At 36.6% G+C, this 15,508-nt stretch overlaps 1 protein-coding gene across 5 annotated transcripts in view; it reads left to right on the top strand.

The window, feature by feature from the left end:
* The window catches only part of kif21a (kinesin family member 21A), a 253,360-nt gene that overhangs the window by 157,884 nt on the left and 79,968 nt on the right, over positions 1 to 15,508 (top strand). For 4 of the 5 annotated variants that reach the window (XM_039761105.1, XM_039761101.1, XM_039761103.1 and 1 more), the window contains exon 12: positions 5,813 to 5,851. The exons of the other annotated variant lie outside the window; for it this stretch is intronic. In XM_039761105.1, coding sequence (XP_039617039.1) covers positions 5,813 to 5,851 — 39 coding nt within the window. The remainder of the gene's footprint in view (positions 1 to 5,812; positions 5,852 to 15,508) is intronic. 5 annotated transcript variants of the gene reach the window in all.

The raw sequence follows: 15,508 nt of genomic DNA, 5'->3' as shown, positions 1-15,508 counted from the left end.
TACATCCCAGACGCGGCTTTATAAATACATTGAAAATTGTAACAATATAACGGTCCACAGAATGGTCAAATTACTCCAAATACCATAACTGCTTTAGCGTTGTTTCTCTCACTTTACCTTCTTCTTCTTCTTCTTTCAGCTGCTTCCGTTAGGGGTTGCCACATCAGATCATCTTTTTCCGTATTACTCTCACTGCACCACTCGGAGTATTTATATCACTGTATCTGAGTGGGGAATCAGAACTGTACAGCAGCTCATCATAAAGAGAATTATCGGCATACAGCATCTAGCACACGCTGCCTCAGCCATGCTGTCTATTGAACCGCTTTCATAACGCAAATGCTTCAGAGCCTTTCTTGTACTGACCTTGCGGTTCAGAAACATTTTTATCCCAAGAACTCTAAACGCACTCAATCAGTCCATCAAGTGCTCCTTGTAGAACACTTTGTACTTATAAGTACAATTACCTCACTGTAAACTTGCGATACAGTTATAATATTGCACAACCTGAGCCACTTTATAAAGTGCGTTCTTACACATGATGACAATATCATTTTTAAGATGAAATACAGCAGAATGTTTATTATATTATGCAAATAAAATTTTAACTTCATTTAAATAATCTATATTGTTAATAATTAAACATTTGAGGACACGGTGCTGTAGCGCTTGCGAGCCGCTGGCGCTCTGTTCACGGATTGTTCCTGCCTCGCGCAGTATTATTGCAGGTGCTGACGTGACACTGGAAGGATAGATGGATAGAATAATTAAACACGTACTAAGAAGATATTTCAATGTTCCTTATAAGTTTTGAAGAATCGCCTTTCTAAGCTTACAGATGGCTTAACGTCTATTATAGAGCTGATTGTATGGCGATTGGGTATTTGGAGAAAGAAAAGGAAGGACAGGAATTGGAGGTTAGTATGTTTGAAAAATACAGTACTGCTACAATAAGGTATTTCATCGAAGGTCACTCATGGTGCAGCAAGCATCTTGCATGATACATGAACAATCACTGCGCCACCGTGTTCCCATGTTCAATAACATGCTTTAACTCCTATCATCATGAAAATGTTATCACGTATACGTCTCAGTATTTTAATTATTCTGAGAGCTGCAATATCATGAATGTAATGGATTCTGTGTCCTGTCGGACGAAGAGAAAGCCCGGAAGCAAATAGTTATTCACACACACAGAGCACATAGCAGACCAAATACAAAACAAAGCATTTAACGTGCTACTTTAGTTATGATGGGATTTGAGAAACTAGTAAATTAAACAATTCTAAGATGAAGTTTGTGATGTTCTACTTTAATGACAAAATAAGCTTTGTGATTAAAGTGGAAAGTTCGAGATTAAAGTTGACATTTCGTGCTTTTTTCCTCACTGTGTGCCTTTTTTTTCCTCTGTACCCTAATAAGCCTTTTCACGGCGACTTTGATATCTGACAACTTCTTATTTATTTCGGGCACTGTGCGACTTTGTGAACTTGAGCTTTCAAGTTTCTCCGACACGCTATTTCACTCGCTCAACTTCCTTTTGTTGTTTATACCACTGTTTAAACCAACAAATAGTACATTTTTCCTTGCCTCCACTTGGTATTCTCTGAAATTCTATTTTCCCTTGTGTTTTTGTCATTGCCTTTTCACAGAACGCTGAGCTTAAGGGCTATTTATATTGATTTGCATATTCAAAAAGACGTAATTCTGGGAGGAGTTGGGGTGGGGCAGCAGTCACATGCGTTACTTTTCACGCTGACCGGGATTTATGGAGGAACGTGGAAGCTGGCGTTCGCACAGAGTTATGCATTTGGATTTTTTTTTGCATAAGCACATTTCCGCTTTTGTGCTTACGTCATATTATAGTGCGAATTCTTCGCCTGCCGTTATGCATGAGGCCCCTGATCTGCAGCTACCAAAAGCACTTGTTAATATTTATTGCTGCAAAAGAAAGTATGATAGTTATTAAATATAAGGGTTCACTTACTTTTTCCATGGTACTTTGTGAATGTTTGACTTGTGTATTGATTGGTGTGTTATTAGCTCAAGCATATTGATTTTGTCTACACTTTTGACTTTTAGAAAGATATCTGTTTTTATGATCAATTTTAATTCAGATAATCAATAATTTCAGAGGGTTCACTTACTTTTTCTTGTATATATTGGCGTCATGGTTTAGGTATTGTGAACATCAATATAAGATTTCCTGTTCTGAGTGAAAGATTGAGGTAATGTATACTATTTGAAATTCGTGCTAACAAAAGTAAGTCCTTTATCACTTTGAAGAAAACAAAGGTTATTTTACATTTCTGTAGGAAAATTAAATAATATTGGTTTTTCTATGTTAATGTTTATTTTAGGGACCTATTGGTAGTGGAATCTGTTTAAGCTGAAATGGTTTCCACTTCGCACATGTCCTGTAACTATTTTTTTATTTATATAATTTTGGTATATTTTGTAAACTACTGCCTAAATGTATTCTAGCACCTCCTAATTACCATCTTTTGATTTCTTAAGTTTTATTGTTGTGATTTAATGGCAATTTATTATTAAATGTGTTCTGTCACTGCAACACCATTTTATACTTAGTTTTCATAATGAGCAACACTGTTTTGTGTTCTGATTTCATGAATGTCACCATGCTCTTGTCACGTCATCTGCTGGTAGTCACATAAGTGTGACATTTGATGTTATCATGCAACCATTGTAAAAGTTAGCAGCACATACAGCTGGCTTTCGAAGCTTTGAATCTGCAAACTGAAAATGGATCTGTTGTGTATTTAGGGATAATAAATTTGTGAAAGAGTATCTGTACTTTCACATTTTGACCATGGCTTTTGGCATCTTTTTTGATCTTTGGTGTTTGAGTTACTTTGTGTTTTCTTCCATGTGCTGACTTTGGCCTGGCTAATTGACAGCTGTTTTTTCCAGAAGTTGGCCTATCCTAGTTCTTTTTCTTTTCAAACCTGAACTTCTTGAAACTTTTTCCAGCTTATCTGTTTTCATTCAAAACATTAAAAAGAAGAGAACATTCTAAGTCTTAAAAATATACATTTAAAGTAGTTTTTAAATTTTTTTTAAATTTTATAACTTTACAGAAGTCCCAAAATACTTTCACATTTCACAAAAGCCTTGACATTTCAATAATAATAATTATCATGTCTTTAAACAATTGCTTTTTGCATTATTTCTACTGTAAGTGTATGTGCAAAGCTGACAGGTAGCATGGGCTATGGATGCAGATAGAGAAGAAGGAAAAGAATACACACCATCCTCCATCCATTTCCATAATAATCTAGAGAACTTTCAAGCTTCTGCTTAAACTGGGCAGCTTTACAATAGCTAATATCATTTTATAATTAAAGCAGATTAATCTTTGGTGAAAATGTTATATTTACTATAGAAGAACTGATCCCTCACAACTTCAGTTTGTGGCATTCGATGTGTTTTGCATGGTATGTAAAGAAGAAAGCAAGAGTTAGATCTAAGAAGGGGTCTTGTATTCCATGTTGCCTACAACAAGCAGATGTAGCTATCAGGGCAACTGTTCCTCTACTTTACACTAGAAATATTTCAGTACATTCAGCATCAAAACCAAATGATAATCTGGGTATACAAAGCCATACTGCATGCGGTTTTAAAAGCATGTACTTAGTTGAATTTAAATATACAGGTGCTGGTCATAAAATTAGAATATCATGACAAAGTTGATTTATTTCTGTAATTCCATTCAAAAAGTGAAACTTGTATATTAGATTCATTCATTACACACAGACTTGATATATTTCAAATGTTTATTTCTTTTAATTTTGATGATTATAACTGACAACTAATGAAAGACCCAAATATTGAAGACACCTGGTGCCACACTCTAATCAGCTAATTAACTCAAAGCACCTGCAAAAGCCTTTAAATGGTCTCTCAGTCTAGTTCTGTAGGCTACACAATCATGGGGAAGACTGCTGACTTGACAGTTGTCCAAAAGATGACCATTGACACCTTGCACAAGGACACTGCTAAAGAGGCTGGCTGTTCCAAGCACATTAATAGAGAGGCGAAGGGAAGGACAAGATGTGGTAGAAAAAGTGTACAAGCAATAGGGATAACCGCACCCTGGAGAGGATTGTGAAACAAAACCCATTCAAAACTGTGGGGGAGATTCACAAAGAGTGGACTGCAGCTGGAGTCAGTGCTTCAAGAACCACCACGCACAGACGTATGCAAGACATGGGTTTCAGCTGTCGCATTCCTTGTGTCAAGCCACTCTTGAACAAGAGACAGCGCCAGAAGCGTCTTGCTTGGGCTAAAGACAAAAAGGACTGGACTGCTGCTGAGTGGTCCAAAGTTATGTCCTCTGATGAAAGTAAATTTTGCATTTCCTTTGGAAATTAAGGTCCCAGAGTCTCGAGGAAGAGAGGAGAGGCACAGAATCCATGTTGCTTGAGGTCCAGTGTAAAATTTCCACAGTCAGTGATGGTTTGGGGTGTCGTGTCATCTACTGGTGTTGGTCCATTGTGTTTTCTGAGGTCCAGTTTTGGAGCACTTCATGCTTCCTGCTGCTGACAAACTTTATGGAGATGCAGATTTCATTTTCCAACAGGACCTGGCACCTGCACACAGTGCCAAAGCTACCAGTACCTGGTTTAAGGACCATGGTATCCCTGTTCTTGATTGGCCAGCAAACTCGCCTGAGCTTAACCCTCTATGGGGTATTGTGAAGAGGAAGATGCAATATGCCAGACCCAACAATTCAGAAAAGCTGAAGGCCACTATCAGAGCACTCATAACACCTGAGCAGTGCCACAGACTGATCGACTCCATGCCACGCCGCATTGCTGCAGTAATCCGGGCCAAAGGAGCCCCAACTAAATATTGAGTGCTGTACATGCTCATACTTTTCATGTTCATACCTTTCAGTTGGCCAACATTTCTAAAAATCTTTTTTTGCATTGGTCTTAATTGATATTCTAATTTTCCGAGATACTGAATTTGGGACTTTCATTAGTTGTCGGTTATAATCATCAAAATTAAAAGAAATAAACATTTGAAATACATCAGTCTGTGTGTAATGAATGAATCTAATATACAAGTTGCACTTTTTGAATGGAATTACTGAAATAATTCAACTTTGTCATGATATTCTAATTTTATGACCAGCACCTGTAAATGCTTAGCAAAGATTATCTTCATTTCATATATTATTGACCTACTGAACATAATATTTCTGCTTATCAAAGACAGCCTCCCATTAGTATATGAATAAAGGAACCCATAATAGGCAGTGCAATTATTGTAAACTTTGGGATTCACTTTTAAAAAATAAAAGTGGAATCTTTCCTTGTAAAGAAACAGATTTGCATGTGTTGCTCTGGAGTTCACTTTAAGTGTATTTTTCTGGGAAAATTAGGATAGGACAAAGAAGGCTTATGTAGTAGGGATTAGACCTCTGAAGAAGAAAACAGGACCTCACCACTACCACAAAATCTAAAGACTCCTGCTTCAGTTTCACATTTGCTGTAAACTTAACATAGAGCCAGGGAGGTTGGTTGTTTCAAGCTAGAAGAGAGTTCTTTACAGGTGAGTAAACCTACCTCTGCTTACTGTCTTTAGTTTGTACAGGTCTTAATATCCATTAATTATTTATTATAAATTATTTTACTGCTTCTAAGGCTGAAGCAGATTGATATACAGTAGTATAGTAATTGTTGCTAAAGTCCCAACGCTGATGTCTTGTTTTTTGCATTCTTGCTGCTTTTTGTCTTGGGGTTTTGCCCATCGTGCCTTCCTTTACTGAACTTCTATCACATTGAAGGCTTCATCAGCTCGAAGAAAGCAGACAAGAAGAAGAAAGGTTGGACACATTTCTCCCAGCTTTTCTAATTTGGGTTTCATTTCAACAGGTAGTTGCCACACATAAGGCAATCCCACTACCAACTATCATATTACTTTTCCTTGTATGAGTTAATTTTATTAGCCATCTTTTTATATACTCTAAACAGGATCAGAGTATTTTGCGCATTTTCATCAGTGCTCACTAGGCATTAGACATGTAGAGCAGATTTAGATCCATGTGCATAGAACATGCCATTCTATATGCTATGTCTGAAGTTTTATATTACATTGTTTAATCAATTAATTGTGTTTAATTTTGGTGTTTGTAATATTGTGCTTTTTTATATTAGTATATAGCTGTTTAATTGTTTCTAATACAGTATCATATTTCTTTTTATTTCAAAACCACCTAAAAAGACCACATTTTTCAGTTTAAAACTTATACCTGTACTGACATTTGCATTGTGCAAAATTACAAATTTGAATTTGTTACTATGATAATAATTTTATTATGAATATTGAATAAATACTTCATACATATAATCATTAAAATGAAATCACAAGTTAATGAATCTTAATCTACTAGTTAATAAAAGTCACATCACATTAAAGTTTTCTTCTTTTAAGCAGATTGGGAGCTTCGTATTTTAAAAATTTGCATCTGCATAAAACAAGTTAGAATAATAACATTTTTTAAAAAAATAACTGAAAAGTGCCTCAAAAGACAAAAATGTCTAACATAACCTTCGTGTGTGAAAATCGTGACAGCTATATTTGCCAGTTGGTGGTGTAATATGTGGTGGAATTGTGGCTCAAGAAGCGGTTTCAAAATTAGGTCTTCTACATTATTTTTGTTATAACAGGAAGATATTGAAGAATTTGTAACTATGTTTCAAAATTTTGAACTGTCCAGTTAAGATTTGCATACTTGCCCCAATAGACTTTTATAATGAGGCAATTTCTTGCCCTAGGAGTCAGGAAAAACTCATAATCCCTTAACAGTTGACTTTAAATTTTATCTGTTTTTTCGTTTACTGAAAAAATATTGGTATAAATTCATAAAACATGTTTATGGCTAATGTTTACCTTTTTTTGTACATTTTATATGGTTTTCTATTTTTTAGTCATATAGTTTTTGACATTCAAGTGAACCATAGCTTTTCCTAAACCTAAAAACCATCTGTAATTTACATATATCTAGTAAATTATTTTAAAAAAGGTAATATGCTCAGTGTAAACTAAACCCCTGCAAAATATTATTTGTGCATTCTTATCACACTTTTTTATGAAATATTTAAAATGAAACACACACATTTGTTATTTTGTTTCTGTACTATGTCTTCCATATATATTGAGACTGCTGAGTCAGTTGTTTTTGTTTCTGGATTAGAGGTGAAAATATGTCAGAAGAAATGTTCACATTTTATTCCTGGTTATTTCTGTTTACATATGTATTTATTTAATTATTGCTGTTTATCATTTTATTTACCTTTTTGTAAGATTTTTATCCACGCCAGTGGCGCAGTGGTATCACTGCTGCCTGGCAGTAATGAGATCATGGGTTCATGTCCCAGGTCTTCTCTGTATGGAGAAAGCTTTGAGTTGTGAGAAAAGTGCTATATATAATTGTTAATAATTATTAAATATTATAATTTTTTGTATTTTTATGATAGCATCAGACTCTTATTTTGTTTTATGTTTTTCTTATTGATGCCACTATCTTAAACATTGTTTTTCATGGGTGTGGCAATATAAATTATAACAGTGCCTCCTGCTGTTATTCACTTTGGCTGACCGAAGTTTGCTATCTAATGTCATGCCACTATATAAGATGGTGGTGCTGTCAAGCTGCCATCTGAACTTTGGAGTACTACTAGGGAACAACCCAGTGATACTTGAAAAATAAAGTACAAGAAGAGTCTTAAGATTAACCTGGGCTTACTTTGGTTTAAAGCTTATAAGCTTTTAGCTCAACAAATTCAGAAGCAAGAAGTACGCAACGCAATCTCGGTAATCACTAACACGAACGGAGATAAAATCATCGAACACAAAAATATAATGCATACTTTCAGAGACTACTATAAATCCCTATATACTACTGAGTTTAAAGAAGACAATATACAATCTAATGCATTTCTGGATACAGTACAGATACCACAAATAGACACTTTTAGTGTGGAGGAACTTGATAAACCTCTGGCATTATCAGAATTACTAGATGCTATAAACTCACTCCAAGGTGGAAAAGCAGCAGGCCCTGACGGCTACCCTGCAGAGTTTTACAAGAAATTCTCCACTCAGCTAGCTCCCCTTCTATTAGCAACATTTACAAAAGCCAGAGATAACCAATTTCTTCCACAAACCTTTCGCCAAGCATTAATCACTGTCTTTCCAAAACAAAATAAGGACTTATTACAATGTGCATCATACAGACCAATTTCACTTCTGAATAACGACGTTAAAATACTCTCTAAAATCATAGCTAGAAGGATGGAGAAAGTGCTCCCCTCGGTAATATCACAAGACCAAACAGGATTTATTAGGGGCCGACATCTTCAAATCTTCGACGCCTGTTTAATGTAATATACTCACCAACTAAATCAAACACCCCAGAAATATTATTATCATTGGATGCAGAAAAGCATTCGACATGATTGAATGGAAATACCTTTTACTATATTGGAGAAGTTTGGGTTTGGCCCAACATTTGTGCATGGATTAAATTACTGTATACTAACCCAGAAGCTTCAGTTTGCATCAATAACATTTGCTCAGACTACTTTAAACTAGAACGTGGCACTAGACAAGGATGCCCTTGTCACCGCTGTTGTTTGCATTGCCATTGAACCACTGGCAATACATTGTCGAAATACTGATCAGATAAAGGGGATTAGCAGAGAAGGACTGGAACAGAAAATCTCATTATATGCAGATGATATGGTACTGTATATTTTTGACCCAGAAAATTCTGTGCCTGCAGTCTTAGCAGCACTCACAGAATTTCAAAAGATCTCTGGTCTCAGAATTAATCTGAATAAAAGTGTACTTTTCCAGTGAATTCTCAAGCATATAATATTAGATTAGATACCCTACCTTTTATCATTGCAGAACAGTTTAAATACCTAGGGTAAACATCACAAGTAAACATAAAGCTCTATATCAACAAAATTTCGTCTGCATGGAAAAAATTAAACAAGACTTGCATAGATGGTCAACCCTTCATCTCACACTAGCTGGAAGAATTAACACTGTTAAGATGAATATTCTTCTTAAGCTCCTTTTTTTATTTCAAAACATCCCAATATACATTAATAAATCATTCTTTAAGCAATTAGATTCAACAATAACCTCATTTATTTGGAATTCAAAACATCCACGCATCAAAAGAGCGACCCTACAAAGACAAAAGGCAGAAGGCGGCATGGCTCTACCTAACTTCCAGTTTTATTACTGGGCAGCAAATATACAGGCGATAAGAACCTGGACACAAATAGAAGAACATACACAGGCTTGGACCGCAGTAGAAGTAAAATCCTGCAGTACTTCTTTGTATTCCTTGCTCTGTGCTCCAATAAACACACGCTATCGGCAATACACTAATAACCCAATTGTGCTCCACTCACTTAGAATCTGGAACCAATGTAGAAAGCATTTTAAGACGGAGAAGCTTCTATCTGTGGCACCCTGCAAGAGAACCACCTCTTTCAACCTTCACAAACATATGCAGTTTTAATATCTGGAAAAATTTGGAATTAACTTGCTTAGAGATCTTTATATAGACAACGTCTTTGCATCCTATGAACAATTACATTCCAAATTTAACATTCCAGCTACACATTTTTTCACTATCTTCAAATCAGGAACTTTGTTAAACAGAACCTTCCAGATTTTCCTCATCTTGCACCCTCATCCACGCTGGATAAAATATTGCTCAATCTGAAGGACTTAGACTCCATCTCTACAATATATAAAATCATTTTACAATCCCTTCCTTTCAAAGATCCAAGAGGACACTGGGAAAAGATCTCTCAATTAATATATCAGAAAAGGAGTGGAAAGTAGCAATGCAGAGAATTCACTCGAGCTCCATATGCAAAGCATACAATTATACAACTCAAAATTATATATCGAGCACATCTGTCTCGACTAAAACTCTCAAAATGTTTCCAGGGCATGATCCAACCTGTGAACGTTGCAACCAAGTCCCAGCCTCACTAGGTCACATGTTCTGGTCCTGCACCAAATTAACATTATTCTGGACAAAATTTTAATTACCTTCAGACAGCCTTGGACTCACAATCCCTCCTAACCCATTAACAGCTGTGTTTGGGGTTCTTCCAGAGGGCTTAAAGTGGAGAAGACAAACAAATTGTGATTGCATTCACTACACTTTGGCACGCAGACTTATTCTGATAAACTGGAAGAACCCAAACTCTCCTCTTTAAGTCAGTGGGAAACTGATGTGTTATATTATTTGAAATTGGAAAAATCAAATACTCAGTTAGAGGATCCTGTACAGACCTTTTTTAAAACATGGCAGGATCTAATCAGTAATATTTTAAAATAAGTTTATAAAGCACAGAGAATTTTTTAATTTAGGTATGTTTACAAGCCTTAAATTTTACGCCATTTTGCTTGCTATCTCTCTCAGGGGTGGGGATCGATCTGTTCTTAACTCAATTCTTCTTTTTGTAAAACTTGATTGCTTTGTATGGATTGTAATAAAATTAATAAAAAAAAAAAAAGCTTATTAAGAATTTTGAGTTTTGTCAAATTTTTTGGCCTTGGTAATCGGAATCTTGTGTTCCATGCATCGATTCTTTCCTGCCTTTAAACAGTTCGTTCAGTGTTTTCATGATAAATACATATTCATTTCTCAATCGTGTCATTTATTCAACATTTCTTACAGACATGTATTACTGTAAAGCGATCAAGTATAACTTTTTTAGGAGGTGTGTAGTTGTGGCTTTCAATTGCAGATGCTCCTCAGGGTATCTTGTAGTTTCTTCATTTTAGTTATAAATTCTGAGGGATGAAGAATATTAAGTTATTCTTTTTAAATATAGTCCCCTTTGGAAATTAATGAGTCTCCATATTGAGCTTAGTACCATCTAATGTTATCTGAAGGACGCTTGAGATAAACAAAAAAACGTGCTCACAGAAGTTGAAAAGATTAAAAACTAGAAGACCAGGCAGCATCGTTGACTTAAAAAATCACCCAGCTGGTAGGCAGGAGTCTCAGATACAATTTACATGTTATTTTCTTAAAGGAGAATGCTGAAAATCCCAGTGCCACTTTTTAAATTTTGTCAAGCCAGCATTTCCTTTTTTTTTTTTTATTAATTTTATTATAATCAATACATAGTAATCAAGTTTTTACAAAAAAAAAGAATTATGCTAAGCACAGATCGATCCCCACCCTTGAGAGAGAGAGCAAGCCAAATGGTGTAAAATTTAAGGCTTGTAAAAAATACCTAAATCAACAAATTCTCTGTGCTTTATAAACTCATTTCAAAATATTACTGATTAGATCCTGCCATGTTTTGAAAAAAGTCTGCACAGATCCTCTAACTGAGTATTTGATTTTTTCCAATTTCAAATAGTATAACACATCGGTTTCCCACTGACTTAAAGAGGAGAGTTTGGGTTCTTCCAGTTTATCAGAATAAGTCTGCGTGCCAACAGTGTAGTGAATGCAATCACAATTTGTTTGTCTTTCTCCACCTTAAGACCTCTGGAAGAACCCCAAACACAGCTGTTAATGGGTTAGGAGGGATTGTGAGTCCAAGACTGTCTGAGAGGTAATTAAAAATTTTGTCCAGAATAATGTTAATTTGGTGCAGGCCCAGAACATGTGACCCAGTGAGGCTGGGGCTTGGTTGCAACGTTCGCAGGTTGGATCATGCCCTGGAAACCTTTTGGAGAGTTTTAGTCGAGACAGATGTGCTCGATATATAATTTTGAGTTGTATAATTGTATGCTTTGCGCATATGGAGCTTGAGTGAATTCTCTGCATTGCTACTTTCCACTCCTTTTCTGATATATTAATTGAGAGGTCATTTTCCCAGTGTCCTCTTGGATCTTTGAAAGGAAGGGAATGTAAAAGGATTTTATATATTGTAGAGATGGAGTCTAACTCCTTGAAATTGAGCAATACTTTTTCCAGCGTGGATGAGGGTGCAAGATGAGGAAAATCTGGAAGGTTCTGTTTAACAAAGTTCCTGATTTGAAGATAGTGAAAGAAATTTGTAGCTGGAATGTTAAATTTGGAATGTAATTGTTCATAGGATGCAAAGACGTTGTCTATATAAAGATCTCTTAACAAGTTAAGTCCAAATTTTTTCCAGATATTAAAAACTGCATATGTTTGTGAGGGTTGAAAGAGGTGGTTCTTTTGCAGGGGTGCCACAGATAGAAAGCTTCTCCGTCTTAAAATGGTTTCTACATTGGTTCCAGATTTTAAGTGAGTGGAGCACAATTGGGTTATTTGTATATTGCCGATAACGTGCATTTCCTTTTTTGAATGAATTTGCACCAATAGTGTAGCACTGTTGCAGAATTTACCCTTCAGAACATAGTCTTGCCTAAGACATCAGGTTGTGAAAGTCCTTAATTACTTGGACCACCAGATAGTCCTTATTGAGGCCCAGAGCTAGCACAAGTTTTTTTCCAGATTTCTCACTGCAAAAGCAAGAGAGAGATTTCTTCCTATAAGGAAAAAGTGTATCTTTGGTGCCTCTTCTGGAATTTGATTCTGTTTTAGTGGAACCCAGAATGGTCATTTTTCAGTTTTGCAAATTAGCCAGTTATGCTTGTTTTTCACAATGTTTCAGGAAGTTTATATCCTCTGTTTTCCATTTTGATTTACCTCATTTTATTTTTTCCTCTAATGTGCTTATCAGGAACTGTTTATACTTGGATGTGTTTCTGTTTTCTTTTTTGTTTTGGGGAGGAGGTGGGAGTGGGTGGCCTCATCCACTCTTGTGTGATTGATTGGATTTTGATCACCAGGAAAATGCAATTTCATCTCTCTTCAGCACAGGCCTGAAATTTTCCTCCAGTCAGTCGTAGCAACGTGCTTTCTTCCGACTCTTACATTTTTGTAGCTCTGATGTATAGATCAATGTAATCGGTATACCAGGAAATCATGCATTGACAGAAGTTCCCCTTTGCTTGGAATGCAAAGTGTGATTAAATGCGTTATTTTTATAGCGTTATGGAGCACATGCATTGAGGCTTCTCAGCTGTGCTTGTGCTAAGAAAAGGAAACATTTTAAAAACAACGTAACACGATTGTCAATGTAACCTTTTATAAGTAGTGCCTTGAGGTTCCAGAGTGTGGAGAAACTCTAGAGACAGCGTGTGTATTACTTTGTAGATTTTTCTGTGAGTATGTGGTGGCAGCGTCACAAAGTTGGTTCAGCAAGACTACGTTAGCTGCGGAGCTCAGCTCAGCGCAAAATGAGGTGAATGGGAGGGGAGATGATGATGTGACTCCCCCACAAAGACAGTCTCTCGGAATTTACATAAGCACAGCCCCTCACCATCAATGTTAACTTAGCTACAAAGTGATCAAAACTCTCGTTTATATCCTGCGTCCTCTCATTAAACTTGTATCCCACATTAGCCGTGGGCATGACAAACACCAGCGGCAGCCTGTCTATTATCTTAATTTAAACTTTAGGTTTACACCGTGCTTTGTTTTTGACTCTAACATTTTTGTAGCTCTGATGTGTGCATCAATGTAATCGGTGTACCAGGAAATCATGCATTGACAGAAGTTCCCCTTTGCTTGGAATTCAAAGTGTGATTAAATGCGTTATTTTTTTATGCGTTATGGAGTACATGCATCAAAGCTTCTCAGCTGTGCTTGTGCTAAGAAAAGGAAACATTTTAAAAATAACGTAACACGATTGTCAGTGTAACCTTTTGTAAGTAGTGCCTGGAGGATTCAGTGTGGAGAAACTCTAGAGACAACGTGTGTATTAACTTGTGGATTTTTCTATGAGTATTTGGTGGCAGCGTCACAAAGTCGCTTCGTGAAAACTGCGTAGCTGCGAGCTCAGCTCAGAGCAAATGAGGTGAATGGGAGGGGAGATGATGACATGACTCTCCCACCCGCCTTAACTGTCAATCCCCCCACAAACACAGTTTCTCGGAATTTGCATAAGCACAGCCCTTCACCTGCAATTTTAACTTAGTTACAAAGTGATCAAAACTCTCATTTATATCCTGCGTCCTCTCATTAAACTTTTATCCCGCATTACCCGTTGGCATGACAAACGCCAGCGGCTGCCTGTCTATGAACTTAATTTAAAATTTAGGTTTACACCGTGCTTTGTTTCCGAAGTAGCAGCACTCACGAATATGGTTGTATATGTCACTCGCTCGCTTCTTATTGTTTCGTTGCCTTCTCAATTATATAATGCATGTTTTCTTCAGCGCTGTTTGGAGCTCTTCCTTGTTTTCTACGTACTGCGTTGACAGTCAGTTCACGTGATTACGTGGGAGGCGTGATGATGTCACACGAAACTCCGCCCCCCCACGGCCATCGAGCTCAACTCCATTACAGTATATGGAGAAAAATAGCTTCCAGTTATGACCATTACGCGTAGAATTTCAAAATGAAATCTGCCTAACTTTTGTAAGGAATCTGTAAGGAATGAGCCTGCCAAATTTCAGCCTTCCACCCACACGGGAAGTTGAAGAATTACTGATGAGTCAGTCAGTGAGTGAGTGAGTGAGTGAGTCAGTGAGGGCTTTGCCTTTTATTAGTATAGATTCTGGTATAATTTGTAAAATTGGGAAGTTTGCAGGTGATACTAAAACTGGAACAGAGCAAACACTTGGGGAAACAGCAAAAACCCTTCAAAAAGACAAGATTCAGAACTGGATGAACACTTGAAAAAAGCAGTTTTATGTAGTGCAAAGTGCTACACATGGGCAAAAAGAACATCAGTTGTAAATACAAGATGGAAGGCACTGTCCTAAAGGGAGCAGCCTCTGAAAGGACTTAAAGGGTTAAGTTATCATAACACTTTCGTCATCTAAGCAATGTATAGAAGCGGTTAAAAAGACAAATGAAATGTTAGGTTATATCATATAAACTGTTGACTATAAATCATGGGGCATTATGCTGTGACTATAGTATATAACACACTAATGAGACTGCATATGAGTACTGTGTGAAGTCTGGTCACAACGTTACAGGAAAGACATAGCAGCACTTGAAGCTGTGTAGGGTAGAGCAATTAAGTGCATGTCCTGTTTTGACAGACTCGGAGAATTAAACCTGTTTAGTCTTAAGTAGAGGAGTCTGCATGGGGACCTAATCCAGGTTTTCAAGTTCTTAAAGGCATTGGTAAAGATGAAACAGCAGAATTCTTTCAACCTAATGGTGGATCATGTACTTGAAGAATCTGGTGGAAAATTAAGAGGAAGTGCTTTTACGAAATATGAACTTCCTTATACAAGTAGTTGTGAGAATCTGGAATAGACGTTGGGGCCATGAAGTTGATGCAGAAACCTTGACAACCTTTAAGAGGTATCTGAATGGTAAGTTAGAACAGCTTAGCTATTAGCTAAATAAACAAGCTTGATGGACTGGATGGTCTCCTCTTACTTGTAAGATTTCTTATGTTCTCTTTACCTTGCTAATGCAGTTCTGCACGTAAAT

This window comes from Polypterus senegalus, chromosome 8 (genome assembly GCF_016835505.1).
Source record: "Polypterus senegalus isolate Bchr_013 chromosome 8, ASM1683550v1, whole genome shotgun sequence".
Lineage (NCBI taxonomy): Eukaryota > Metazoa > Chordata > Cladistia > Polypteriformes > Polypteridae > Polypterus > Polypterus senegalus.
The sequence above is the reverse complement of the archived record's forward strand: the minus strand, read 5'-3'. Positions and strand labels throughout refer to the sequence as shown.